Source organism: Osmerus eperlanus, chromosome 6, assembly GCF_963692335.1.
Source record: "Osmerus eperlanus chromosome 6, fOsmEpe2.1, whole genome shotgun sequence".
NCBI classification, from domain to species: Eukaryota; Metazoa; Chordata; class Actinopteri; order Osmeriformes; family Osmeridae; genus Osmerus; species Osmerus eperlanus.
Window position 1 is genome coordinate 14,872,160 of NC_085023.1, and position 26,155 is coordinate 14,898,314.

At 42.7% G+C, this 26,155-nt stretch overlaps 3 protein-coding genes across 4 annotated transcripts; all 3 read left to right on the forward strand.

The window, feature by feature from the left end:
* Positions 1-84: 84 nt before the first annotated feature.
* LOC134022336 (multiple inositol polyphosphate phosphatase 1-like) lies at positions 85-4,387 on the forward strand. The gene is made up of 5 exons (XM_062463781.1): positions 85-723; positions 896-1,090; positions 1,553-1,650; positions 2,074-2,204; positions 3,708-4,387. The coding sequence occupies exons 1-5, from the start codon at positions 153-155 to the stop codon at positions 4,081-4,083; spliced, it is 1,371 nt and encodes a 456-aa protein (XP_062319765.1). The 5' UTR covers positions 85-152; the 3' UTR covers positions 4,084-4,387.
* A 504-nt stretch (positions 4,388-4,891) lies between these two features.
* Positions 4,892-14,332, forward strand: LOC134022337 (bifunctional 3'-phosphoadenosine 5'-phosphosulfate synthase 2-like). Its single transcript, XM_062463782.1, has 12 exons — positions 4,892-5,121; positions 7,431-7,545; positions 7,700-7,935; positions 8,089-8,227; positions 8,422-8,540; positions 9,238-9,351; positions 11,349-11,460; positions 11,564-11,769; positions 12,456-12,591; positions 12,813-13,081; positions 13,157-13,386; positions 13,555-14,332. Exons 1-12 carry the CDS (start codon positions 4,930-4,932, stop codon positions 13,694-13,696), a joined length of 2,010 nt encoding a protein of 669 aa, XP_062319766.1. The 5' UTR covers positions 4,892-4,929; the 3' UTR covers positions 13,697-14,332.
* A 1,312-nt stretch (positions 14,333-15,644) lies between these two features.
* LOC134022338 (phosphatidylinositol 3,4,5-trisphosphate 3-phosphatase and dual-specificity protein phosphatase PTEN) lies at positions 15,645-24,474 on the forward strand. 2 transcript variants are annotated; one of them, XM_062463783.1, is made up of 10 exons: positions 15,650-16,541; positions 19,949-20,033; positions 20,161-20,205; positions 20,300-20,343; positions 20,583-20,821; positions 20,988-21,129; positions 22,517-22,585; positions 23,228-23,394; positions 23,683-23,979; positions 24,122-24,474. In XM_062463783.1, the coding sequence occupies exons 1-10, from the start codon at positions 16,463-16,465 to the stop codon at positions 24,305-24,307; spliced, it is 1,353 nt and encodes a 450-aa protein (XP_062319767.1). In that variant the 5' UTR covers positions 15,650-16,462; the 3' UTR covers positions 24,308-24,474. The 2 variants fall into 2 exon arrangements, with proteins under 2 accessions (XP_062319768.1, XP_062319767.1); XM_062463784.1 differs by lacking the exon at positions 22,517-22,585 and having other exon boundaries at positions 15,645-16,541.
* Positions 24,475-26,155: the final 1,681 nt, after the last annotated feature.

Genomic DNA, 26,155 nt, shown 5'->3' on the forward strand with positions numbered 1-26,155 from the left:
CAAATCATTCTGAAACGACAGCTTGGTAGTCCATAGAAACACAGGGTAAAATACCGTTAGGTCATCTGATTTTTATTTGGCATTTACAACAACGTTATTTCCAAACGGGGACAGTAGGACTTCAGTTGTGAACAAGTAGCTACGCCATAGCCATGTGGTTTACTTTTTCTTTCACAGTGTGTGTCGCTAATTTCTTTTGTAGTATTTCTTTTGTTAATGCGTGCCATACGACTGGTACAAATATACCAGTGATTGCAAAATATTTTAGCACTAAAGGCAGGTATGAGGAAGTAAATCCCTACTTGATAGAGGACATACTGGCTGTAAACAAATCTCTTTTACAGCCCCCATCTCCAGAATGTCGCGGAATTCATCTGACCGCGATTGTAAGGCACGGTACACGATATCCAACAAGCAAAAATGTTAAAAAAATGAGGCAACTCCACAACCTGATCGTGCGCGAAGTCTCGGACCAGGAGGTGCAGCGTGAAATAAAGCAATGGAAAATGTGGTACACTGACGAAATGGACGGTCGGTTAGTACAGAAGGGTGTGGATGATCACAGGCATCTAGCAGTCAGGCTGTCAAAGTTATTTCCCTCATTGATAACCGAGGAAAAGCTTCGAGATGGTAATATCAAGTTTATGACAAGCTCAAAGCACAGATGTGTGAACAGCACTATGGCTTTCAAGGGAGGATTGACACAGCTGTGGAATATTAAAGGTAGAGGATGTTCGTTTGGGGAATTTGAGTTTACTATTGAAACGAAGTAAACAATTCAATTGCAATATCAATGCACACCCCCATTTACATTACAGATATCATTGTTCAGTTGTCTAACATGTTGCTTTACCTGTCAACTGCTGCTTTGACATTGTTACAATTTCCTCCATAGATCAAAATGTTGACCACGAGGTTAACGATGCTCTTATGAGATTCTTTGACCATTGTACCAAGTTTGTGGAGACAGTTGAGAACAACCCACCTGCTCTGGCTGAGTTGGATAAATTTAAGTTGGGGGCAGAGATGACAAGGGTCCAGGAGAAGATTGCAGACCGACTCACTGTCCCTTATTCACGCATCACTGCAGGTCAGTATAAATTGCAGTTATGTACAAGTTGCTGTTGAAATGCCGAATATGTTGGGTTGTCTCTCTTCTTTATTGTAGGCCTGTTCTCCCGTCCAACTGTCAGACTACAGTATGTGCAAAGACTGGTAGGCTATATGACGAAGTTCTGGACTATCTAGTCATTTACTGGATTGCAGGGGCTTATAACAATAGTGGATCTGTGTTTATATTGACCTATACATCTGTATTTTTATTGCAAAATCACACATGTATTACATAAGAAACAATCATAAGAACCACTTCCTTGAAAAATAGGAAGTGGGCAGTAGATGGAGACATTTTCTCATTTGTGGGTTAACTTACAAGTGTCACATGAAGTCACATGAACAAACAAGTTCTTAACAATTATTGAATCTGTGGAAATTCTGAACCTTAAAATATCAATTAGACTTGAATCTATATTCTGTAACCTTTCCCCTTAAGATATGGCTGAGGCTGCATTTTACCTGTGTGCGTACGAGTTTGCAATCAAGACGGAAAACTCTCCCTGGTGTCAACTGTTTGATGAGGTAGACGCACAGGTACTGTATCCCACCACATGCTTTGAGATCTCAAAGCATTCTCAATACATAACTCTGAGTAATGACTAGGTAAAGCAAATATGCTTGCTTGATTTAAACATGCTTAATCTAGTTATTAAAGTGAAAAAACAAACATCCACTGAGACAGTGGGAAGCATAACCAAATTCATTAGAGGAAAAAAATAATCTACTGATCCTCTTACAATGTGGCCTGTTCTCTTCATTATCTAGGCCTATGTCAGAAACTACTGGACATTAAATGGGGGTGTATGTAATGTTGATCTTCAAACTGACAAACTCAGATGGCCCACACATATCTAAATATTACCACATAAAGAAAGATTCACTCAAATCCCTGCTAACAATCTGCAATGTTGCACAGTATTATTATTAAATATAAGGCTGCATTTACCCTAACTTTAGGTTTTGGAGTATGCAAATGATCTGAAGCAGTTTTGGAAAAGAGGTTACGGTCACGACATTAACAGCAAGACAAGCTGCATCCTCTTCCATGATGTTTTTAGTCGTCTGGAAAGAGCTGCCGGAGAAAGCAGGTAATTGGCTGTTGGTAACCCAGTGAACTACACACTCAATCTTTGAGTATACACTCTGGATATTCATAGAAGGCACTGGGTTAAAGGGAAATGTACACATTCCTGTTTCTTCATCTTTTCATACAATGTGTGCAGTTAGAAATGTCATAACATATTTTGTAATGTAATTCTATTGGAATCCCAATGGAAAAGACTAGGTGACACACCAAATGGATAAACAGTGAAATGAGCTATTTAAAAAAGCTTAACTGTCAGATACAGTGTCTGTTTCGGTCATTAACGGCCCTATTCAGAGGCCTGTGCAAACCGGACACTCATCCTCATGTGCAAGGCAACTAGTGCAAATACTGTTAACCATATCTTGGTTGCACCGCAGTCCACTATCACTATACAACCACTAAGTCAAGTACAATTTGTTGAGAAAATGTATACATGTACATGTACCGACACTTACAGGAGAAAATTAGAAAAACATGGACATCACACACATCATTCCCCATTACTGTATGAAACTGGCTGGATGTTTCCCCATGATATATATCTTTGGTGTATTTGTGTGCATGTGTATTTTGAGTACAAAATGAACACATTTTCATCATGACACAACACCCCTGAACTATAGCAGTAATTTCACAATGATGCAGCAGAAATGTGTTATCTTTCTCAAAGAAACTGGATGGGTGAGTTAAGCATGCACATTGTGTGTGTTACAGAACATGCAATACCATACAGTACACAGAGAGCTTTTTTCCCCAAGTTTGTAGAGTAGTAAAACCTCAATCCACATTAGCGGTGCACAAATAACCGTTGGTTAAAACACACTGAGATAGATGATTGATGTTTTTGTATTGCTTAAAACATTAATGCATCAGGGCAAGTGTAGACACTAGAAAAAAAAACATTAAGTCTCAAAGAAAATGTAAATTCACAAAGTCTCCCTTGATGTTTTAAAGTGAAATTAAAGTAAAAAGAAAGAGGAATGTGTAATATTTTTTCTCTAGGGCACCAACCAAATAATTATAAGTGTAATTTGAGATTAATGAATCCAGTCACCAGTCAGTTGCGCACACTGTTCAAAGGGCAGGTGACTCTCCTCCTACCTGTGATTAACAGGCCAACTGTTCCCACAGAACAACGAGTTTTGCAAGTCATAGTGATGCAAGCATTGTGTGTATGTGCACTCCTCAGGTTGGTTGCTGTGTCAATATGAAGAAAATACATATTTTTGGCAGGAAGGTGGTAAGAAGTTCTGATAAAACCACTCAGTAAACTAGTAAATTATGCCGTTTAAAATGTATTTTTAAAATGCAGTAAATTCAGTGACAAATGACTTTGCTACTTCGTTTTTTTTGGTATAGACATAAATGTCAGAGGTTTTTTGGTACTAATTATTTAAATGTGATGTGAGCTTATTTATTATCAATTTGATGATCTTTTGATAAGAATCAACACTGGACATATAGGAGCACCCCCTCACACTGTATGTACCTTGTGATCTGTCAGATCCGGGGAGAAAGTGACAGAAGCTGTTACCATCCAGGTGGGCCATGCCGAGACACTTCTGCCCCTGCTTACCCTCCTAGGCTTCTTTAAGGACAGTGAGGCCCTGACCTCTACCAACTACGCCACACAGAGCCAGAGATCCTTCCGCACCAGCCAGATGCTTCCCTACACAGCCAACCTGCTCTTGGTGCTCTACGACTGTGGGGACCAGGGCCTGAGGCTGCAACCATTCCTGAACGAGAGGCCCCTAGCCTTCCCAGGCCTGGGTGCCAACAAGGGCTATGCCCCACTCTACAAAGATGTCAGAGAGCACTATAAGTATCTGCTAGATGGCTGTGACTTTGAAACAGAGTGCCAGCTGTTTCCACCTCATTAAATGGATCGAATGCTATCAGGCATCCCTATTCAGGAATTGAATAACAGTGTACAATGCTTCATGATAGTCTGGTTGAAAAAGATTGTTATACCTAAACATAAGTTAAACGTTAGCTACCATAAAATTATACAGGATGACTGAAAACTATTTGGAACTGTCCACAGATTAGACACATAGGTGACCAATTGAAATGAGTCCTTTCAGATCTTCAGGACGTGTTCAGACGATGCCAAATCCTTCCATTTTAAGTGTTATCAGTTGCTTTTGGAATGTAAAACTCCATTAAGTGATTACTATAATATACTATAACATGTTGGACATACTTTTGCTATTATGGCTATGTTTGTGCTGCTTTAATGTCCAAAGTAATGGTTATGCTTATGATCAAAGATAAGACACACCGTATGGAAAACCATATGGGAAAAGGCCATTTAATTATTGAGAATGGTTTCATCTAAATGCTTTGTTGATTGTTTAAACTGGTTTGGTGTGTTTTAAGAAAACCAAATACTACATAACAAGTGTTATTCATGGGTAATTTGTGTGGATATTAATACAAATAATAATCAAACTAACTAAATCTAAATGTCTACTTTATTTACAATACGGTTTGGAGTCAATGGTTCTTCTATTGTACAACCGCTTCTTACTCTTTGAAAACATCGCATAAGCATGACTTGGTTAATGGTCTAAGTCTACCCTCATTCTGGGTCAGCCCCACTACTGCACATTTGTTTGACTTTATGCAAAGTTAGTTCCGAAGCGAAACTACCATGTCGTGAGCTGAAAGTATTGGCTGGTATTCAGGAATATGCAGATTTCTGGACCTTGGAGAAGAAATGGAGGATGGGCCACAGAAATGCAACGTGTCTGGGAAGTCTCTGGGAAAAAAACAGTTCTATATATGACCGTCGGAGTTGTGATTTGAAAGCGACAAAACGACACCGGCAGTCAGCGAACTATTTATGCCCTAGGTCCAAAGTTCATTGGTTGCAGTTACTATTGTGCACCATGTCGGAAGTTAAAAAGCTGCGGACGGTAAGTTGCATAGAACTATAGAATTTGATGGTGGATTTTTTAAAAACTTTTTTTAACTTTAACTTTAAGCTGTTTAATAACCATCTACATTCAGTATGGCAATATCCTACTCTGGTTCACTGGACGATTATGAACCGTTTTTTCTTTTGTCAGTAACAAAATACTTGCACCTTACTCTGGTTCACTGATAATTACCAACACTTCTGTTCAGGTAGGCCTACATAATATTAATAATCATCATAATTGGCTAAATTTACCCATAGCACACACAATGTTTGATAAAACTATTACATTCTAGTTGTAACTCATGGCATCTTACATGACATACTGTGGTGTTACTTGTCTTGTGAGGAGGGATGCCATATCATATGGAGTCAGGTGGCTGAGCGGTGAGGGAATCGGGCTAGTAATCCCAAGGTTGCCAGTCCGATTCCCGGTCATGCCAACTGACGTTGTGTCCTTAGGCAAGGCACTTCACCCTACTTGCCTCGGGGGAATGTCCCTGTACTTACTGTAAGTCGCTCTGGATAAGAGCGTCTGCTAAATGACTAAATGTAAATGTAAATATGCTAGTAAACCAGTGAAATATGGGATTATCATTATTTCACTGGTATGGTATGGTATGGTATGGTATGATAAACAATCCAACGCAAGAATTTGATTGTTCACTTATTGTTGAAAACATTCAAAATAATCTTGTATATGAAGACAGGTAGTGACCATCAAAAGCCTGTTTCATAGACATTCAAGGTAGCTTTTACTTTTGAGGTTGGAATACGTTTGCTTTCATATAGTGTAGTATCTCGCTTAAAAAATCCCTGCAGGCATCCAACTGAATTTGTTTAGCGACCACATACAGACACATTTGTGTACATCCTTTGCAAGTCAACTGTGTCCACCAAGGGGATCTGGAAAATGTAACGTGTTACATAATATGGATTCATAGGCCTACACAGCAATAAAAAGACTGACAACATGATTGAAAAAGCTTTCAGTTATGGAGAGCAAGAGAAAGAAAGGCAGAGTCTAATGTGTACTGCTTCTCATACTGTATTGAATGCAACTCATGGAAGGATGGGTGATTAGAGAGTAGTGTTTGCTCAGGCTGACTGAATGCTACTAATGGTTTATTTTCCTTATATTCATTCTGCTATGCATTTTGGGTGCATATTGTTGGCTGGTTGATAATTTGTCAGATGTTGAAGCACATTAATCGGTGTGGGAATTGGACTATATTATTCAGAATTACGGTTAGGTTGAAGCAGTTGGCTTCCCTGCAGCTTATTTTGCATACTAAAACAATTACTCAAATCCACTTCATTCATAACAGAGACTGGGTTGTGTGTTATGTCCTCCTCAGAGACACACCTTAGTGTGTCAAGGTTGCTAGCATGCCGGTTCTGCCAGAAATGAGTGGTGCAAATGACGAGAGGATATGTGTAGCCCACACCCAGTGGGATCACTGTAGCTAGTGTAGTGGCTGGTTGTGAGAATTGACCAAAGAGGAGGAGGGATGCAGGGAAGGAGGGAGAGGGTCTACAGGAATGGGCAGGCGTGTGGACATTGGGTCTGCCACATAATTTCTGGGACTCGGCACACTGGACACATTGTCCAGCTGGTTCCCTCCCAGTCAGTAGGTAAAACAAGCTCCATCTGACTCTGCAGGAGTCCATTCAGCTGTGCTGAACTTACATTTACATTTAGTCATTTTAGCAGACGTTCTTATCCAGAGCAACTTACAGTAGGTACAGGGACATTCCCCCCGAGGCAAGTACGGTGAAGTGCCTTGCCCAAGGACACAACGTCATTTGGCACGACCGGGAATCGAACTGGCAACCTTCAGATTAATGTGCTGGATGAAACCCAGACACATCAGGTTGAATGGAAGATCATTTCATTGCTATGCTGTAATAAAGTTGTATCTGCCACACTCTGGATTATTTTAAGGACAGTCTGGTCCGGACACCACCTGATACATCAACATAGACTGTTAGTTTGGCGACCATAGATACTAAGTAAATAAAATAGGTTAATTTAATGCAATATGGAAGCGATTTAAAACAGAAGCAGATCTAAACCTATTGGATTCCCGTAACAAAACTTGCTGATACAGTAAATTGCAAGTCATTCATAGCACCAGCTCACCTTAAGCTACATGACTTAAACAATGCTGTAAAATGGAGAGAGCCACAGCTATAAACTTGAGCATCTGAGCTGATCATTTTCACATCTGAACTTCTACTGAACCTTTTTTTGTTTCTTTTGAGTTATAAAAACAATGTTCTGACAATGTGTTCTTTTGATTTCAGGTTCTGAACAAATCCACCAATGTGGTGTACCAGTCCCCAAATGTGAGCAGGGTCAAGAGAGGCCAGGTGGTGGGGACCAGAGGAGGCTTCAGAGGCTGCACTGTCTGGCTGACAGGTAAACACTCTTGGCCATCGCTCTCCCTCTTGAAGCTTGGACATGGGTTTCTCAGGGTGTACTTAGGACTACTGTACCCCTTGACACCTCCCTAAGAGAACTTGGCTTTCGTTTGGCAGGGTATCTTACACTCTATCTCCTCTCATGTGTCCAGGTCTGTCAGGGGCTGGGAAGACCACCATTGGCTTTGCCCTGGAGGAGTACCTGGTCTCCCATGGCATTCCCTGCTATTCTCTAGATGGAGATAATATTCGGCACGGCCTCAACAAGAACCTTGGTTTCAGCGCCATTGATCGCGAAGAGAACATTCGTCGCATCGCAGAGGTGGCCAGGCTTTTTGCCGATGCCGGCTTGGTCTGCATCACTAGCTTCATCTCCCCCTACACTAAGGTACATACAAGGCGTACACACTTTTCATTCTCCAAATCTTACTGTTGATGTCTATCTGAACTGCTCTTTCTTTAAGTTCCCACAGAGAATTTAAATAACATACCACATTGCAGCAAATAGATTCAGATACTCATGAGACTACTGTTTATAAAGGATCGTGATGATGCCAGGAAGATACATGAAAGTGCTGGCTTGCCTTTCTTCGAAATGTTTGTCAACGCTTCTCTGGAGGTGTGTGAAAACCGCGACGTAAAGGGACTCTACAAGAAAGCCCGAGCTGGGGAAATCAAAGGTATTTGTTAGGAACTGTCCTTAACTTTCTTTCTCCTCTGCAGAACTATGCCATCCTTAGATTTGAATTTCCGGCTTAAAATGTAACACACCTATAATATACCTTTCCTCTCTTAACTTGAAACATCTTCTTTCTATTGAGAATGTAATTTTCGGTAATGATGTGATTGATAATGCCTTCCACCTGTTTCTCAGGGTTTACCGGAATTGATTCAGAGTATGAACATCCTAACACCCCAGACTTGGTGCTGAAGACTGGAGACCTAACAGTCAACGAGTGCATTCAACAGGTGGTGGAGCTGCTTAGGGAACAGGTGGGTCTGACAGACAGACACACACCACGCACACAAGTCTTCCAGAAGAGAAACTTATTTGCATCTCATCCATAAAAGAGCCACAGAATGTCTAAAGCAGACCAAAGACGCTTTCCCACCACATAGTATCAGCTCATATCAACTCGACTATACTCTCTTAGTACCAGGTACTTTGCTTTTCACAGCAGATAGTACCTCTCAATGTAGCTGGTCATCATAGCGATGCAGCATGAAACTGCCGTGATGTCATCTTCAATGCGACAAACACCACTCTCACTGGATCCTTTTGTTGGCAACAAAATAAAGGATCATCTGCTCAATGTGGTTTGCCAGTTAATCAAGTACTCGGGTAAATGAAAACATTTGTGGAAGCTATAGTAGCAGCTTGGGTATTTAAAAATGGCAGATTTGTGCGGGATGTCCCGTTTCGCAATTTTCTCCCATAGCTGTCTGCAGTGTTTTCATGTCACCCCTTTGGTATCGCCTCAGTTCTCTTAGAACCTTGAAGGAAGTGACACTAAAAAAAGTAGCCTACCAGGTACCAGGTTTGCCTAGTAGAGTTGAGTCAAGCCGGCACCATGCAGTGGAAAAGCACTATATCACAAAAGCATATATTGACAGTTCACCAGAGATATATATTTAAAGTACAGTCATGAATACTATTTAATCATGTTTTACTCTATTGCTACTTGCACAGAATATTGTGCCCAATGGAATCACGGAAAACGTGAATGAGCTGTTTGTTCCAGAGAACAAGCTGAAGCTGGCACAGTCTGACGCTAAAACATTGCCAACCATCAGCATCACCAAGGTAACACTCTGACCCATAATCCATATCTTTTTATAGGGTCCCAGATGGACATGGGTCAATACTGGACTGGAGGCAGACCTGGCTTTTCACAACCTGCTGATCAGCCATTCTGTTTAGACTTTGTATTTTTTACAATGTGTTCTTACACACTGAAATCCACTTAAAGTATGCCCTATGCAGCACTGTTCAGTATAAATTGGAGCAAAGTGAAATCTAAAGAACATAATACTCAGAATACATTCTAAATACAGTATATATATATACAGTTAGGTCCATAAATATTTGGACATTGACACAATTTTCATCATTTTGGCTCTGTATACCACCACAATGGATTTGAAATGAAACAATCAAGATGTGCTTTAAGTGCAGACTTTCAGGTGAACGGTGTAGGAATTACAACACATTTTATATGTGCCCCCCCCCCCTTTTTAAGGGACCAAAAATAATTGGACAAACTAACATAATCATAAATCTAATTGTCACTTTTAATACTTGGTTGCAAATCCTTTGCAGTCAATGACAGCCTGAAGTCTGGAACCCATAGACATCACCAGACGCTGGGTTTCGTCCCTGGTGATGCTCTGCCAGGCCTCTACTGCAACTGTCTTCAGTTCCTGCTTGTTCTTGGGGCATTTTCCCTTCAGTTTTGTCTTTAGCAAGTGAAATGCATGCTCAATTGGATTTAGGTTAGGTGATTGACTTGGCCATTGCAGAACATTCCACTTCTTTGCCTTAAAAAACTCTTTGGTTGCTTTCGCAGTATGCTTCGGGTCATTGTCCATCTGCACTGTGAAGCGCCGTCCTATGAGTTCTGAAGCATTTGGCTGAATCTGAGCAGATAATATTGCCAGAAACACTTCAGAATTCATCCTACTGCTTTTGTCAGCAGTCACATCATAAATGTGATAAATACAAGGGAACCAGTTCCATTGGCAGCCATACATGCCCACGCCATAACACTACCTCCACCATGCTTCACTGATGAGGTGGTATGCTTTGGATCATGAGCAGTTCCTTCCCTTCTCCATACTCTTCTCTTCCCATCATTCTGGTACAAGTTGATCTTGGTCTCATCTGTCCATAGGATGTTGTTCCAGAACTGTCCAGGCTCTTTTAGATGTTTTTTGGCAAACTCTAATCTGGTCTTCCTGTTTTTGAGACTCACCAATGGTTTACATCTTGTGGTGAACCCTCTGTATTTACTCTGGTGAAGTCTTCTCTTAATTTTTTACTTTGACACAGATACGCCTACCTCCTGGAGAGTGTTCCTGATCTGGCCAACTGTTGTGAAGGGGTTTTTCTTCACCAGGGAAAGAATTCTTCTGTCATCCACCACAGTTGTTTTCCGTGGTCTTCCGGGTCTTTTGGTGTTGCTGAGCTCACCAGTGCGTTCTTTCTTTTTAAGAATGTACCAAACAGTTATTTGGCCACACCTAATGTTTTTGCTATCTCTCTGATAGGTTTGTTTTGATTTTTCAGCCTAACGATGGCTTGCTTCACTGATGGTGACAGCTCTTTGGACTTCATATTGAGAGTTGACAGCAACAGATTCCAAACACAAATACCATACTTGAAATGAACTCTAGACCTTTTATCTGCTCCTTGTCAATTAAATAACGAACTCCCATGAGGGAATAACATACACCTGGCCATGGAACAGCTGAGCAGCCAATTGTCCAATTACTTTTGGTCCCTTAAAAAGGGGGGGGCCACATATCAAATGTGTTGTAATTCCTACACCGTTCACCTGATTTGGATGTAAATACCCTGAAATTAAAGCTGAAAGTCTGCACTTAAAGCACATCTTGATTGTTTCATTTCAAATCCATTGTGGTGGTATACAGAGCCAAAATGATGAAAAATGTGTCAATGTCCAAATATTTATGGACCTAACTGTAACTTCATGATCTATATCACCTCTCATCATTCATGTGTAATGTAATGCATTGTGTATATTAGTGCCGTGTTTTAAGGGCTTTTCCATCCTTCCTCAGATGGACCTCCAGTGGGTGCAGGTCCTGGCGGAGGGCTGGGCCAGCCCCCTGAAGGGCTTTATGAGGGAGAGAGAGTTCCTCCAGGTCATGCACTTTGGCAACCTGCTGGACGGTAAGAGTGGGAAGGCGTTTAAAGGAAGACATATTATAAGAAGATTATGTTACCTAATATCCAACTCAGGTCACACATCCAATGACATCATTTCCTGCCGCAGGTGGAATCATAAACCTGTCAGTCCCGATTGTCCTGCCAGTTACCATGGAGACCAAGCAGAGCCTAGATGGCTGTGCAGTGGTAGTTCTTGAGTATCAGGGTTCCAGAGTGGCTATCCTTCGAAATCCTGAGTTTTATGAACATCGCAAAGAGGAGCGCTGTGCCCGCCAGTGGGGCACCACCTGCCCACAGCACCCCTACATTAAGGTGACTTTTAGCTTGTTTTTGTCTTTGAAAAATCAACTACTCTAAATAAACTACTGCAGCCAGAGGTAAAATGTACAGAGTTGAAGCCCTTATTTGTATATAACAAATGTTGGAACTATGTCTTTGTAGTATTATAACATAATAGCATTATGTAACGTGTAATTGTATCGGCCAAACATCCAAACTATGACCCTTGATCTAATGGAAGAGGGGTCAACACCGGACAGTGTATTAGTATTTGTTTAATCATTTGTTTCATAATATTGCAAATTAATTTAATCAAATACAAGACTAACAGGTTTAAAATTGTATTTACTTGAGCATGATTATTGTAAATCAAAGATAGAAAGAGTAAAAAGAGTAAAAAGATAGAAAGAGTAAAAAGAGATCAATGAGAAGTAGAAAGAGAAGGAACTGAGGGGAAGAACCTCAAGAGAAGAAGAATCTAGAGAACACTGTTACACATTTCCTTTTATACCCAACTATTATCCGTAAGAACAAACAATCAAACCAAATATTGACCCTTGCTTATCAACTGAATGACTACCAATGAAACAGTAAGCCACACAATGAGGTGTGAGAGTCATCAAGCAAAAGAAACTCCAGTCTTTAGGCGGGGGACAGAACATCTCCAAGCCTACATAATTGCATATTTAGTTAATTTAAGTGGCAAATACTTTTTCCAGATGGTGATGGAGGGAGGTGACTGGTTAGTTGGTGGTGACCTTGAGGTGCTGGAGCGAATCCGTTGGAATGACGGTCTTGACCAGTACCGCCTTACTCCACGGGAGCTGAAGCAGAAATTCAAAAAGATGAAAGCAGGTTAGAGGGTCCTCTGCACACTACTGGACATAAAGTCTCCAGGGAGGGAGGGTCAGTATGCAGAGGTTGAAGGATGAATGCATACATCTTCTGTATGTATAATCTCTTTCTACACTTGACAAACACTTGACAAAGCACCATATACAAACATACCTCAAATGGTCATTTAAAAAGGCATGGCTGATAGAGGGTTTCTCTTTCTGCCTCGGTCTTGTCTGCAGATGCCATTTTTGCCTTCCAACTGCGGAACCCAGTTCACAACGGCCACGCCCTGCTGATGCAGGATACCAAGCGTCGTCTACTGGAGCGTGGCTACAAGAACCCTGTCCTGCTGCTTCACCCTCTGGGGGGCTGGACCAAGGACGATGACGTACCTCTGGACTGGCGTATGAAACAGCATGCAGCGGTGCTGGAGGAGGGAGTACTGGAACCTAGCAGCACCATCGTGGCCATCTTCCCGTCGCCCATGATGTACGCTGGGCCCACCGAGGTATGTGTAGGGCCTGGACAGTTGAAGTGTGTAGTGGTGACTGCTGCAATCCTGGTATGTCGTTCTCTCCCTCAGGTCCAGTGGCATTGCAGGGCCCGGATGGTTGCAGGCGCTAACTTTTACATCGTGGGTCGTGATCCCGCAGGCATGCCCCACCCAGAGACCAAACAGGACTTGTATGAGCCAACTCATGGAGGGAAGGTCCTTACCATGGCCCCTGGCCTCACCTCTGTAGAGATCATTCCTTTCAGAGTGGCTGCCTACAACAAGTCCAAGAAGGCCATGGACTTTTATGATAATGAAAGGTAAGATGGATCTTTATTTGTGGAGAACACAATAAGAGGAGAACCAATAGACAATACCAACAGTCAAAAGTATTTCTCACTGTTTTCCTCGTTTCCTACATTCTCATTCAATCTCTCTTTGTTTCACGTTCACACTTGTGACCTCTCCTCTTCTCCTTTCTCTCTCAGACATGCTGAGTTTGAGTTCATCTCAGGAACCAGAATGAGGAAGCTGGCAAGGAGTGGGGAGAACCCCCCAGATGGTTTTATGGCTCCCAAAGCCTGGAAGGTCCTGACAGAGTACTACAGTTCTCTACAGAAAGACCAGTAGCCAGTCCAGCCTGGAGGAAACAGCACTTATTTCTTATACCAGGCTTTCCACTAGAACAGCCAGTGACCTATGCACCAGAGCTCTTAAACTAAATAATCCCAATGTTGTATAATGATTTGATAGATACCATGTTGTCACCTATCTTTTTACATTTTAAACTTCCATAATATTTATACTGTATGACTATCACTTGAATGAGGCATTTTATGTTGCATGTGAGATTAAATTGCATTTTAAAAACCTTTCCAGAAATCGATCTATATCAAGAGATCATGAACATTTAATTATTGTTTATGCATGTGTAGCCATACTTTTTCACTATCAGGAGAAAGTGCCTTTCCTATTGAATGTAAACAGTAAGGAGCTACTGCACTGTGGAAATGTTTCTTTAATCTGAAAGGACTGAAATGAAGACCCCATTACCTAATGGTATAAGTACTGTGAAGTGGCTTTCATCTCTCAATACATCATTGTTTATGTTTTGGCATGGTCTCTGTGAAGACTGACAGCAGTGGAGGGGAAATGTAAAATAAAACAACAATATTACTGCATTCAAACAAGAAAACTGCCCCTTCATAGAAATAATGTGTCAGTCAGTTATCTGTCTATACATCGATATATTCATTAAACATTGCAAAATAAATTATTAATCAATGTGATACCAGCTTAGAATATTTTGTTGAATTAATTTTTTTAAATTGTCCAGGACGTGTGGATCCAAAACCCAAGTTGAAGTTGAAATCCAAGATCTAAAATCAATGCAAGAAGAGAAACTGAAGGGTAATCCTGCCATCTGCTGGTAGTAAAATGTAGTGGAAATACAAGGTCGGTACACGTAAACTGCACCATGCTTATAGGTGCCTAGAGCTAAGAAACAGTAAGACTGGCTTTATCTTCAAAATTATAAGGGAAGGGAGGCTATATCAATACAGGAATATACAATGGTAAAGCATATTAATAACCTGACTGGAAAAAAGAAACAATCAGCAACTCTCATTATGATAACTGTTGGAAGTCACCTTTTCCCTCACTGTTGGAAGTCACTTTCTTTCCTTGAGATAGGATGGTTTTATTAAAATAACAAATTTCTCATGTTGACAACATCTGTGTATAAACAATACCACATACAATTTCATCAGTCTCTGTCATCAGATAGGCAGAGGCTGAAAATATTCGAATTACATCCTAGAGTCAGATTGAGGCAATGATGAAATATACGACTGGCAGTCGACTGCTAGTTGATGTAAGGTGAATAGGGGAATGGTCTCTCTTTTCCATTGGCTTTGCAGGGGATCAGATCAATGAATATGCTGTTCCAGGTAACCCCATTAAAATGTAAGTGCACCCTCAGTGCTTTACATTATAAAGTCGACATGCGGTGCATCAAATGTTTACATGATGTCTCATAATTTTGCTCTAGCCGTACGCATGGTGTTAAGAGACATCCTGTGATTCAGTAACTTAGGGTGTTGTCAGTTTTACCAAATAATTATAACCCATACGTAACTTTTAAAATGCCTACAAAGATAGAACTGCACATCACGGCCCCCGCAATCACGTATTTTTTTAAACTATTGAGCAAATCATGCAGATTTTTCCTTGAGCGTGTGCACGGCTCCAATCATAAACCCAGGTGATCTACAATTCATTTAAATCAATCGCAATCTGATTTGTTTTTTGTAAGCTGTTTCGGTAAAAACAAATATATAATGAAAAAGTGAAAGCGCTACAAAGTTTTTTTCAAATAGGCTATCTGACTACAGCAACGCAAAAAGTGACATTGATTGTTAGAAACTTCGCTAATTACAGACACACGTGATCACTTTGACAGGAGGGGAGTGTTGCATGCGCCGTAATTGTGTCCTTCCGCTGCCAACATTGAACTAGCTAAGCATTAAATATGATATCTGAAAGGGCACGTAAATATCAAGCGACCGTACATTTTTGTCTTTCCATGAATGTTTAATATATTTTGAAGTGGAGAAACCCGGTTTTGTTTTATTTAAAGGACTATATGTTCACGGCGGTAGGATATTTCTCCTAAAATCCTAGCCTGCTCTACATTATTTTTTCCTCTGTTGGAAGCCATGATGGGAGCTTGAGAGTTCAGCTGGAGAGAGAAACGAGAAGAGAAGATGATTCCCCGGGACTTAACTGTCACACGAATCTGTGCATATAATTGATCTTTGTATAGCCATTATACAGTGAAGGTGGAGCCTGTCAGATTTTCAGATGTATTTCTGCAATCCATTGACGACTATGTTGATTCGCTAGGAGGGTTTTGGATCAAAAAGCTAGCTAGCTAGTTAGCTAGCACTAGCTAGCTACGTCTGAGTGGATACTGCCTGCGAGGGTTGTCTTGCTGAAATTCTTCTAGCGCTGGAGAGTTTTCTATCCTTGCTGTCAATCACGTTGGCTGCTATTAAGCCAGGGGACTGGACCGTGTCTGGTATCTTACCGTTCGGCGGGAGGAGAACTGTATGCTTTTTCTTTGGAGGACCTGCAAGACAAATTCCAGGATTGGAAAGTCGGGCCTGCACAGAGGAGCAGAGCAAGGCCCGTCTTTATGATCCAGAAGAAGAAGCCATTCTAATCCTACTCACAACGACAACCACTGCTAGCTAGGCTAGCTAGCAGCTTGTCTGTCAGTGCGTGGAAGGGGCTGTCAAAATCAAGAGAGCAAAGAGCGATTGAGAGACAAAGCCATTGTCAGCGAAAGCAAGATTTCTTTTAATCATTTTAAAACCATAGACTCCTGTCACTACAATGGCTGCGATTATAAAAGAAATGGTCAGTCGGAACAAAAGGAGATATCAGGAGGATGGGTTCGACTTGGACTTAACATGTATCCTTTGCGCCATGTAACTGGCAATTTTTCTTGTACAATTGCAATGGGTATTTCCCTGCTGTCACGTTATTTTAATTATCTTTGTCAGTTAGACTAGTGTTTATGTTGTGTGCATCTTCACTTAGCTAATGAGCTAAAAAGCGAGTAGGCTAACGTCATTTCGCTAGCTACAGTACCCAGAGCAGGGTTTAGTTGTCTGGCTGTTATTACTACCAAGTTTAAACCAGACACCCAAACGCATGTGTGGGACACGTTGGATCTAGCTTCAAGAGCATGCCGAAATGCCAGAATCAGACTATTATATTTGGTAGAAAGCTAGACTAAGTGCCAGATATCATCAGAACTTTAGCTGTGCAAAGTCTATTGTTCCCCCCCCCCACACCTAGTACTGTACGAACTGGTTGACTACAGCTTCAGCAATGATAATGAAGTATAGGAATAGCAGTCGTAATAAGTGGACATTTGATTAACTTTTCTTCTTGGCACATATTGCATTTGTAGGTACATGATTAGGTAATGCATTTTCAGTTCATACACACACTGGCATGGATTCGATAATGTTTCAGTTGATATGTAGGGAGCAGGGAGTCAGGTGGCCGAGCGGTTAGGGAATCGGGCTAGTAATCCGAAGGTTGCCAGTTCGATTCCCGGTCATGCCAACTGACGTTGTGTCCTTGGGCAAGGCACTTCACCCTACTTGCCTCGGGGGAATGTCCCAGTACTTACTGTAAGTCGCTCTGGATAAGAGCGTCTGCTAAAATGACAAAATGTAAATGTATGTATTCTTATTCATACTTATGTATTTACTTAAGTGTTTGCATGCACATTTGACTAGATCCAACATCTTTCAGGCATGCCTGTCATGCTGCCTAACACCAGCCCAGAGCTGTCTACAGTATCGCAAGTGAAAGAATTCTAGCAGAGATGGATCCAACTGCAGTCCTGGATAGTGTATTTTCATTTTGCTGTAGTATTCACATGAGAAGAAACATAGTCTCTGCGTAACCAATTTCATATTGGTTGTGATCTCAATTCATTTGACGGTGTGAGTTGTATCACAGCATTGATTTGGTATCTGATTTTTATCTTTGGTGGGGTTGTCTAGTAGTGTTGTCTGGTAGTGTTGTGTCTTGTAGTAAATTAAGCAAGAAATGTGTCTGCAGTTAATAAGACTATGACCACAAGTGACAGTTTCCGCTTATCCATGTCTTGTCCGCTGGATTGAATAATCCTGTGTATTTTTTTTATTTTTATTTTTGGGGGGGGGGGGGGGGGGGGTTTCTTAAAACAATATGGAACCATCGCAGTTATCTAATACACTGTCACAGTTCTTAGAAAAGCCCTTAAAATAGAGCAGCAGTGATCTTTTATCAGCATTGTTGCCCAACTAAGTGCCCCCCATACACACACACACCTTACCCACCATTGCTCTTGCTCTCCAACGATTCTCTCTTTCCTTCCCTTGCACTCATCCCTTGCTCTCTTCTTGAGCTTTCTTTTTTTTCCCTGTCCTCCCCTTTCCTCCCCTCTGGGTTCTCCCTCCTGCTCTCTCTCCCACACTCGCGCACAGTCAAGAAGTTGGCCAGAACACTGAGTTGAGGCAGCCCTGACTTTGGAGAAAAGGCGTGCCTGAACACGGACCCCCCCACCCCCCGCCCTCCTTTTTCTTTTTTTAAGAAGCTTCCGTCGGGGGTCCTGCATGTGTGTTTCCTCCCAGCTGCAGAGAGCAAAGCCCCCATGCCCTGGACTGGAGCTCTCCTGGGAGCACTGGAGCTTTTTCAAAACACTTAGAATGGTTTGACTGGAATCACTCTGCCAGTATGACCAAAGGTTGAAGCCTATTAAATGTCGTAGAGCATTGCTTTTGGCTCCTAATTAGGTCTTTGAGGCATTAATGGAAATTATGTTACAGTATGTATAGACAGTCTGGTAGGATCAAGGCCACAGAGAAGTAGCCAGGCGTTATGCAAATAAAGTATCTCTGCTGTGTTCGTTATATTAATGCATTGCATTATGATTAAAACCTCAGATCTGTTGGCTTTAAAAGCTGGTCTTGTAGTTACTGCATTCGTCTTAACAGAGATAACCCCCCCCCATTTATAACAACATAGATACTCTTGAACATTTTTGCTAAAAGAATTGTGCCGTATTGAACCTTCTGAAAGGGAGTTCAGCTGGTTGGCATTCTGACATAATCACTCGTCCAGCATCGGGGCAGTTTTTTATCACTCCATCTACAGATGGAAGCACCCTCCATGACGTGAGGCAGCTGGGAGAGACAGTGCTCTTTGTCTGAGGGAGTGTGCAGGCAGCAGGATGAGGAGTCTGCAGAGAGACAGGCAGGAGGCTCACCTTGCTCACCACCACAGCTGTCAGAGGCGTGTGTCGAATCTTTCCGACCAGTTTGAAAAACGAATTTCTGCTCTCTTCTTTTTTTTGCCCAGAGAAGAAGTTGAACTAGAAATGAAAGACATATCCAATTAGAAATGTTTAGCCCTTCTATTTTTGACACTGTGACAGAAAATGTAAGAAAAGGCTGCCCTTTAGTCAGTGGTTAAAGTGCAAAATCCCACATCTTATGTAGACACGCAGACTGCAGTAACAGGTAGGCGTTGAGACTGAGCTGAGAGAATATGCATGCCAGCTCAATTATTTTTTTCCAGTGCTAACGCATACAATTGGACATGGGTATTATACATCATCAAGCTGTTGGAATAAACAGTAATTGGATAAGACATCTTTCCACTAACTGTGAGAACTTCAGTTCACCGATACGCTCCGCAGACTTTGCAAAATCCCGAAAGATCGTTGCAAGGGCAACAAGGCGCAGCTGAATGGGACCGCTTTAACGACCCTCTGAGGGCGGATACATGTCTGAAGTCTATACAGGTCGGCCTGTTGTGTCTTGTAGACTGCAGACCCACCAGACTTGTGTTTTCCTCTCCCCGCTAACGTCTGCGCGGTTAGCCGTGGCCGTCCTAGGCCTGCGTTCGATCCGTAGAAATATTCGGTGTGATTAGTCTGAGCTCGCGGGAGAGATAAGACCAACAATTTGTGATGATCTCAATATAACTTGGCCTCTAAAAATACATGCAGGTCAAGCAGCGGAGGCTCTCCCACATGTGGGCCCTGCTAAAGTAGGAAGAGAGTGCTCTGCATCGCACAGGCACGGCCATCTGTACAAGCTCTCTTCTGGCCTGCACTCATCTCACCTGTTGCTGAACAATGAGGTCCACGTTCAAGCAAATGTTATCCGTTTTTTTGGTGGAAGGAGAGTGGTGGTGGTGTTCTAAAGACACGCCCTTCCCATCGCTACAGCGACTTGGGTGTTGTTGGCGTGATGGGAATATGTGGGCTTGTGTCCAGCACATGAATGCATTTGTCCTTGACCCTGCAATGAACAGATATCTATCCCAATATAATTGCAATGGGCTTTCCTGCAGAGAGACTTGAAGGAGTGTACAGAAACAATATAGATGATGTTGTACGGTGAGTACCTGCTGCTCAGCACAGGGTCGACTATTGATTGACATGATTTGATTGACAACTTTAGTTGAAAATGTGGACCGAGTGTGTTTGGACTGAAACATGGAATAAACTTTTCTTCTTCCAACAGGTTTCTTGACTTAAAACATAAAAACCATTACAAAATCTACAACCTGTAAGTATTGTGCCTGTTTAATCTGTCTTTTGTGTTCAGAGCTGTTTAAATTCCCTTGTGCGAGCGCTGACATCAAATGTCCTTCCCCTTTCAGCTGCGCAGAAAGACACTACGATGCTGCCAAATTTAACTGCAGAGGTAGGCCATGGCAAACAGTACATGCACAGAAACGCACACCGCAGTCACCATGGCAATTGACCCTCACTCTCAGCCGGGCATACTTGTGCATGTTTCGGGGAGAGCAAACGACACACTTTGTTAAAAAGAAAAAAGAAAAGAAGAAAAAAATCTTGGTCTTTCTCCCGTTTTACTCCCCATCCCTGTGTCCCTCCCCCGTCTCTCTCCTGTCTCCCCCTCCTCCCCCGCCCCTCCATCAGTTGCACAGTACCCCTTTGAAGACCACAACCCCCCTCAGCTGGAGCTCATCAAGCCGTTCTGTGAAGACCTCGACCAATGGCTGAGCGAGGACGACAATCACGTGGCCGCCATCCACTGCAAGGCAGGGAAGGGCCGCACGGGCGTCATGATCTGCGCCTACCTGCTGCACCGCCGCAAGTTCCTGAAGGCACAGGAAGCCCTCGACTTCTACGGGGAAGTCAGGACAAGGGACAAGAAGGTCAGTCACCTGGGCTCGAGAGACATATTCTCGAAGTGGTAGTTTTTGCAGAGTAGGCAATAGTTCTCTGTCTCTCTCGCACGTGAAGGCCTAGTTTAAACTGATAACTTCCCTTTCCTTAGAACCGTTTTAAACCTGTGCCTGTTTTCCTGTGGTTGTTGTCCAGGGAGTGACCATCCCTAGCCAGCGTCGCTACGTCTACTACTACAGCTACCTTCTGAAGAACCAGCTGGAGTACAAGCCCGTGGCACTCCTCTTCCACAAAATGGTGTTCGAGACGCTGCCCATGTTCAGTGGAGGCACCTGCAGTGAGTTTCTCTTTCACTCTTTTCTTTTTATTGTTCTCTCTTTTTGTGTCTCTGTCGTTTGTTCAATTATAAATCTAACCGGGGCAAAAGCATATCCTCTTCAGATGGAAGAAAGAGTGTGTGTTTACGTACAGCCTTCCTACAATCTAGTGGTGCTCGTGTTAGTATGAGCAGTAATCATTGTTGGCTAAAGATCCTGGGTCATGTGTCGGAAGTGTAAATGGATTCTGTCCTCGTTGGTGGTCTTGGTATTGATTAGAATGAGGGAATGGTAAGCAGTGTTAACCTCTCTTCTGACAGCTGTATTTGCAGCAGGGCCTGTGACCTGTAACTGGAGCACGATCCTAAAAACCAAGGACAGAGGGTTGGTTTTTAAGACTGTTTTAGGTTTTCAGGTTTTTTCTTTCGGAAACGATCCATGCTTAGTCTACCAGTTATCAGTTCCTGTGGGGTGGTGAATAAGTGCCACAACTGCATGCCTCCTCGTTTTTGCTCAAGGGGAGTTTCAGACTTTTCTACTTGCCAGTCTAGTTCAGATACGAGGGTGTGGAACGAGGCTATGTACTTCTATAAACAGAAACCCTGGTGCAGACTACAGTCCTGTGTAGTCCTTTTGCCCAACCAAAATCTTTTTATCAAATAAATCTGACGTATTTCAATGTGCATCAAGTAAGCCAATCATTCAGTTATGTGCTTTAACTTTTTGGAAGTCATGGGTCATCGCTCTTTCTCCTCCTCTCTCTTTCTCTCTGGATTTTTTTCTGGAAGGTTCCACCGAATGTTGCTTGTAGAAAATGTACTTCTCTCTTCCTCATGTGTGGTATCTCTGTGCTCTCTTCACCCAGCTAACACCCGAATGTCCTCTTTCCCTCTTTAACACTCCCCGAAGGCCCCAATCTGAAGTTTGAAGTTCTCCTTTTTATCCAGGCGGACACATCACCCAGTTAGCATGCAGCCCCTAGCCACATCAGCACAGCCAAGGCTTATTGGAAGACGAGATCACTTTGAAAATATTAGTTTGCCACCCTTGGACAAGGATCAGACGCGAATGAATGCACAAGGCCGTATGTGGTAGATTTAAGAGCGGTCTAATCTACAATCTGGAGTTTCCATCTCTCCCCCCCCCCCCTTATAAAATCTGAATGTACAAGACCGAGTACCAGGATCCTTTCGGACTAGATTGAGTCAAGATGGCAATCTCCCTTTGAAAGCCATGTATGTTGTTTTTATCTGTGTGGATGCCTGCAGTATGTGCATAATTGATATCCTAACATTCATTTATAGAGATAGGACTGCTGTGCTGGGAAACCCCTGCTGGCCCTGTGTGTGTGAAATGTTTGCGTGTGTGTGGTGTGCGTGTGTTAATCTCCTTCTCTCTCTCTAAAAGGGGACAGTACCGTTAAAAACAGGAGCGAGCCAACCCCTCAGGGCTTCAAGAAAGGGAATTGGCATTGGGGTAAATGAGACTTTCATCCATTTTTCTTCATCCATCCACTTGTATTGCCCCTTCGATATCAGTACCAGAACAAGCCGACGGGAGTCTGATGGTAGGAAGCAGATGTAGGCCTAGCTTGCTCTAAGTTAACCCCACAAGGTGAAGGCCTGTGAAGCACTATCTCCTTAATTTCTCCAGCTCTGTTTGGGTCTCGCTACAGTAATGTCTCGGGGCCTAGAGAGCCAAACACCATATAGAAATAAAGACCCGCATTTTCCTTTTTGTTTTCGTTGCGCCTTGCGTGTTCTTAACTTAGCATACGGCCGTGAATCATCAGAATAGGGCTGTAGGCCTTGGTTCTTGGTCTCCCTGGGTGGCCTTTGTTTTCCCCTTCTTTCCTTATTTTTCCGTCAGAGGTTTTGACAGGGCAGTCCTCTCAAATCGCACAATCTTGTCAAACTGCTTACTTTACCTGGGGATGTGGCTGAAACTCTGAAACTAACACTGGTATCCTCTGTCTTCTACCTTGTTGGCCTCTCTCTCTCTGTCTCTCTCTCTCTCTCTCATATGCCCCCCCCCCCACACACTCGCGCACACACACCCACCATCATGCACTTTGATCTCTCCCTCACTCTCCATCTCTCTCTGGTTGACATGACTCAGACCCCCAGTTTGTGGTGTACCAACTGAAAGTCAAGATTCACACGTCCAACCCGGCTCACACAAGGCGCGAGGACAAGCACATGCTCTTCGAGTTCCCCCAGCCACTGCCAGTGTGTGGAGACATCAAAGTCGAGTTCTTTCACAAGCAGAACAAAATGATGAAGAAGGTAGGTCACCTTCGAATGAGTCAGTAGTCATTTTTTCGATTTTATTCTGGTCCAGAACTGCACTGTGGCCTAGCACGGTAGCTTGGACTTCCATGACTTTAGGTGTACCAAATGGATCACTCATGTTAGTCTCCTATGCCAGTTTTGTCAGTCATATTCTCATCTGGTGAACACGCAGTGTCTCTGATCCAAGATCCCAGAGAGGCTACAGACATGACAGCTAGTAACTTGCACATCCCTTCTCTCTCTTTCGCCGCCTCTTCCTCCGCCTCCATGTCCCATTACCAGGACAAGATGTTTCATTTCTGGGTGAACACCTACTTCATCCCCGGACCATCCCTGGAGGACATCGGGGAGAAGGTGGAGAACGGGTCTGTGGTGAACGACGTGGACCCCCTGACCACTCCGCCTCAGCCCCCGCCGCCGCCACCGCCGCCTTCCTCCCAGGGCCAGGGGCCGCACCCCCGAGCACCCCCTGAGCGCATGGACAGCGACAGGGACTACCTCATTCTGGCCCTCACAAAGAACGACCTGGACAAGGCCAACAAAGATAAAGCCAACCGCTACTTTTCCCCCAACTTCAAGGTGAGGGTGAGCAGGGCAACTTGTAAATGTGCTAGAACTGTGGCTTGGGGAATGATGATCAAATGTTTTGTGATACCTTCAAGTCATTCGAATTTTTACTAAATCTGCTTGTGCAATTGTCTTTTATCCCTCACGGCTGCAGGTGAAGCTTTATTTTACAAAAACCGTGGAAGAGCCTTCGAATTCCGAGGCAAGCACTTCGACATCCGTCACTCCGGACGTTAGCGACAATGAGCCGGATCATTATCGATATTCCGACACCACTGACTCTGATCCGGAAAACGAACCTTTTGACGAGGAGCAGCATACACAGATCACGAAAGTGTGAAACCTTTTAACAGCAAAGGAAAAGATACACCAGAGGAAAAACAAGGAGAAAACTTGAATATGAACATGAACTCAAAAGAAGAACCTTTTGTCCTTTCCCTCCTCCCCAACGGCAATAGAGTATCATCATGTCGAATGCCAATTTTAGGAGAAAAAAAAATTATATCCTGACCAATATATAGTTTTTAATATTCTTTTCTTTGGCACGGACGTTTACCATGTGCGAGGTATTGACACTGTTGCCCCGTGGGAAAAGGTGTTGTAGCTGTACAATGTGTGCATGTATATACATATGTATGTGTATTATACACACACACACATATGTATATACATATATACATGCGTAAACAAACTTTTTTGGGTGTCAAAGACAATGGAAAGAGTAACACAATCAGGAGATGAGAAGTTGACATGTGGGAGAAGTTAGCTAGAATGATATAGGACTATGCTGCTCCTTCTCCTGTTGAAACCAAGGCCAGTGCTGCAGTCACTTTGTTTCTCTCCCCCCCTCTTCTCCTCTCCTCTTCTCTCCCTCCCTCCACCTCCCCTCATCCTCCTTTACTGTGAATGCTTCTTGTGCTCTTTGCAGGCTGTCCCACGCAACTTTTTGCCTTTTTGCAGTGAAAACTGCATGCAGGCAGTGGTCGGGGGAGGGCAGGGGTTATGAAGAGGCTGTGATGTCTAAAGCATTGCCATTCCTTTTCCCACTGTGTATATGTTAAATTATGCAGAACAAGGCATCCCATGTAATTGTCAATGTTTTTTTTGTTTTTTATCCTAAGATAATAAAAATATAATACACGAAAAACAGCAGGGAGACAAGTGTTTGCAATAATGTCAACACTACATTTAAAAGACAGTGGTGGTGTGCATGTATTGGAAGTAGCGTCCATTCCTAATAAATGTATGCAATGTTGTCTTTTATTCTAAAAGAAGCTTTCAGATGTCTCAGCGTGGGGTTCCCCAATGCATTGGATGAGTCATAAAGACCTTCCTGGTGTGTTAAAAATGAATTACATCACAGGGTTTATGTAACCTGTTCCCTCTGCCCATAATAGTTAACCTGTATACAGGAACATACTGACTGACTTGGATGTGTAGGCTCAGATCTATAGATCACTACAGGTAAAGGATAAACTGTAGGTGTTTGTCTTAATGCCTGGACCTCACATTTTTTCTACTAGTTTACGATCTGTAGCAGTGTACCATGATGTGCTTCTACATATTTTATTTGAAGACGAGGGATTCTTTAAGGAGCATATTCCTTTTTATATCAAGTTCTTCTGGTTGTTGCTCATTTGCTTACTGACAGAATTGACTTGTTTGGAATCTATGTACTTTTGATGTGCGAGTTTGGGTGAGAGGAATGGAGTGTTGCACCAGAGGATGAGAAAAATGTTGTATAGCAGGTTGATATGGCTGCTGCAAGAAAGTCTGTGTGCTCACAGCAACTTCCTGCTTAAAGGTCAGAGTTGCAAATACTGGGTGTGACCTGAGGTAGCTGGGAATCAACTGCTGGAAATGTCTGTACAACAGTGACTGGAATAGTGGCATACAAGACAGACTGCAGAGTGATGAAAGACTTGAAATTGGCTTTTTTTTTTTAAGCCATCCAAAACAGAAAGTTGTTGATTATCAGAGGAGGAACGAGACCAAGCCTGGGTAATTATTTCCCATTTTGAGATTACCAGCACCTTAAAATAGCATTTTTGTATCTACAACTAGTTGATGTAATACCAAACCATCATAATGAAGTTGCTGAAGATTTGTTGCCATGCAGACCCACTCCCATCAGAGTAGAGGGATGAAATTACTGTAGATTATTGAGTCTTGACCTTGGAGACAGTGG

Bases quoted from the DNA above. Each gene is read 5' to 3' on its own strand.
- LOC134022336 (XM_062463781.1), top strand. From the start codon at position 153: ATGTGGTTTACTTTTTCTTTCACAGTGTGTGTCGCTAATTTCTTTTGT. The intron at 1,651-2,073 runs GTACTGTATCCC...CCCTAACTTTAG, and splicing joins TTGATGAGGTAGACGCACAG to GTTTTGGAGTATGCAAATGA. The intron at 2,205-3,707 runs GTAATTGGCTGT...GTGATCTGTCAG, and splicing joins AGAGCTGCCGGAGAAAGCAG to ATCCGGGGAGAAAGTGACAG.
- LOC134022337 (XM_062463782.1), top strand. From the start codon at position 4,930: ATGGGCCACAGAAATGCAACGTGTCTGGGAAGTCTCTGGGAAAAAAAC. The intron at 8,541-9,237 runs GTGGGTCTGACA...CTACTTGCACAG, and splicing joins TGGAGCTGCTTAGGGAACAG to AATATTGTGCCCAATGGAAT. The intron at 11,461-11,563 runs GTAAGAGTGGGA...TTCCTGCCGCAG, and splicing joins CTTTGGCAACCTGCTGGACG to GTGGAATCATAAACCTGTCA.
- LOC134022338 (XM_062463783.1), top strand. From the start codon at position 16,463: ATGGCTGCGATTATAAAAGAAATGGTCAGTCGGAACAAAAGGAGATAT. The intron at 20,822-20,987 runs GTCAGTCACCTG...GTTGTTGTCCAG, and splicing joins TCAGGACAAGGGACAAGAAG to GGAGTGACCATCCCTAGCCA. The intron at 21,130-22,516 runs GTGAGTTTCTCT...TCTCTCTAAAAG, and splicing joins GTTCAGTGGAGGCACCTGCA to GGGACAGTACCGTTAAAAAC.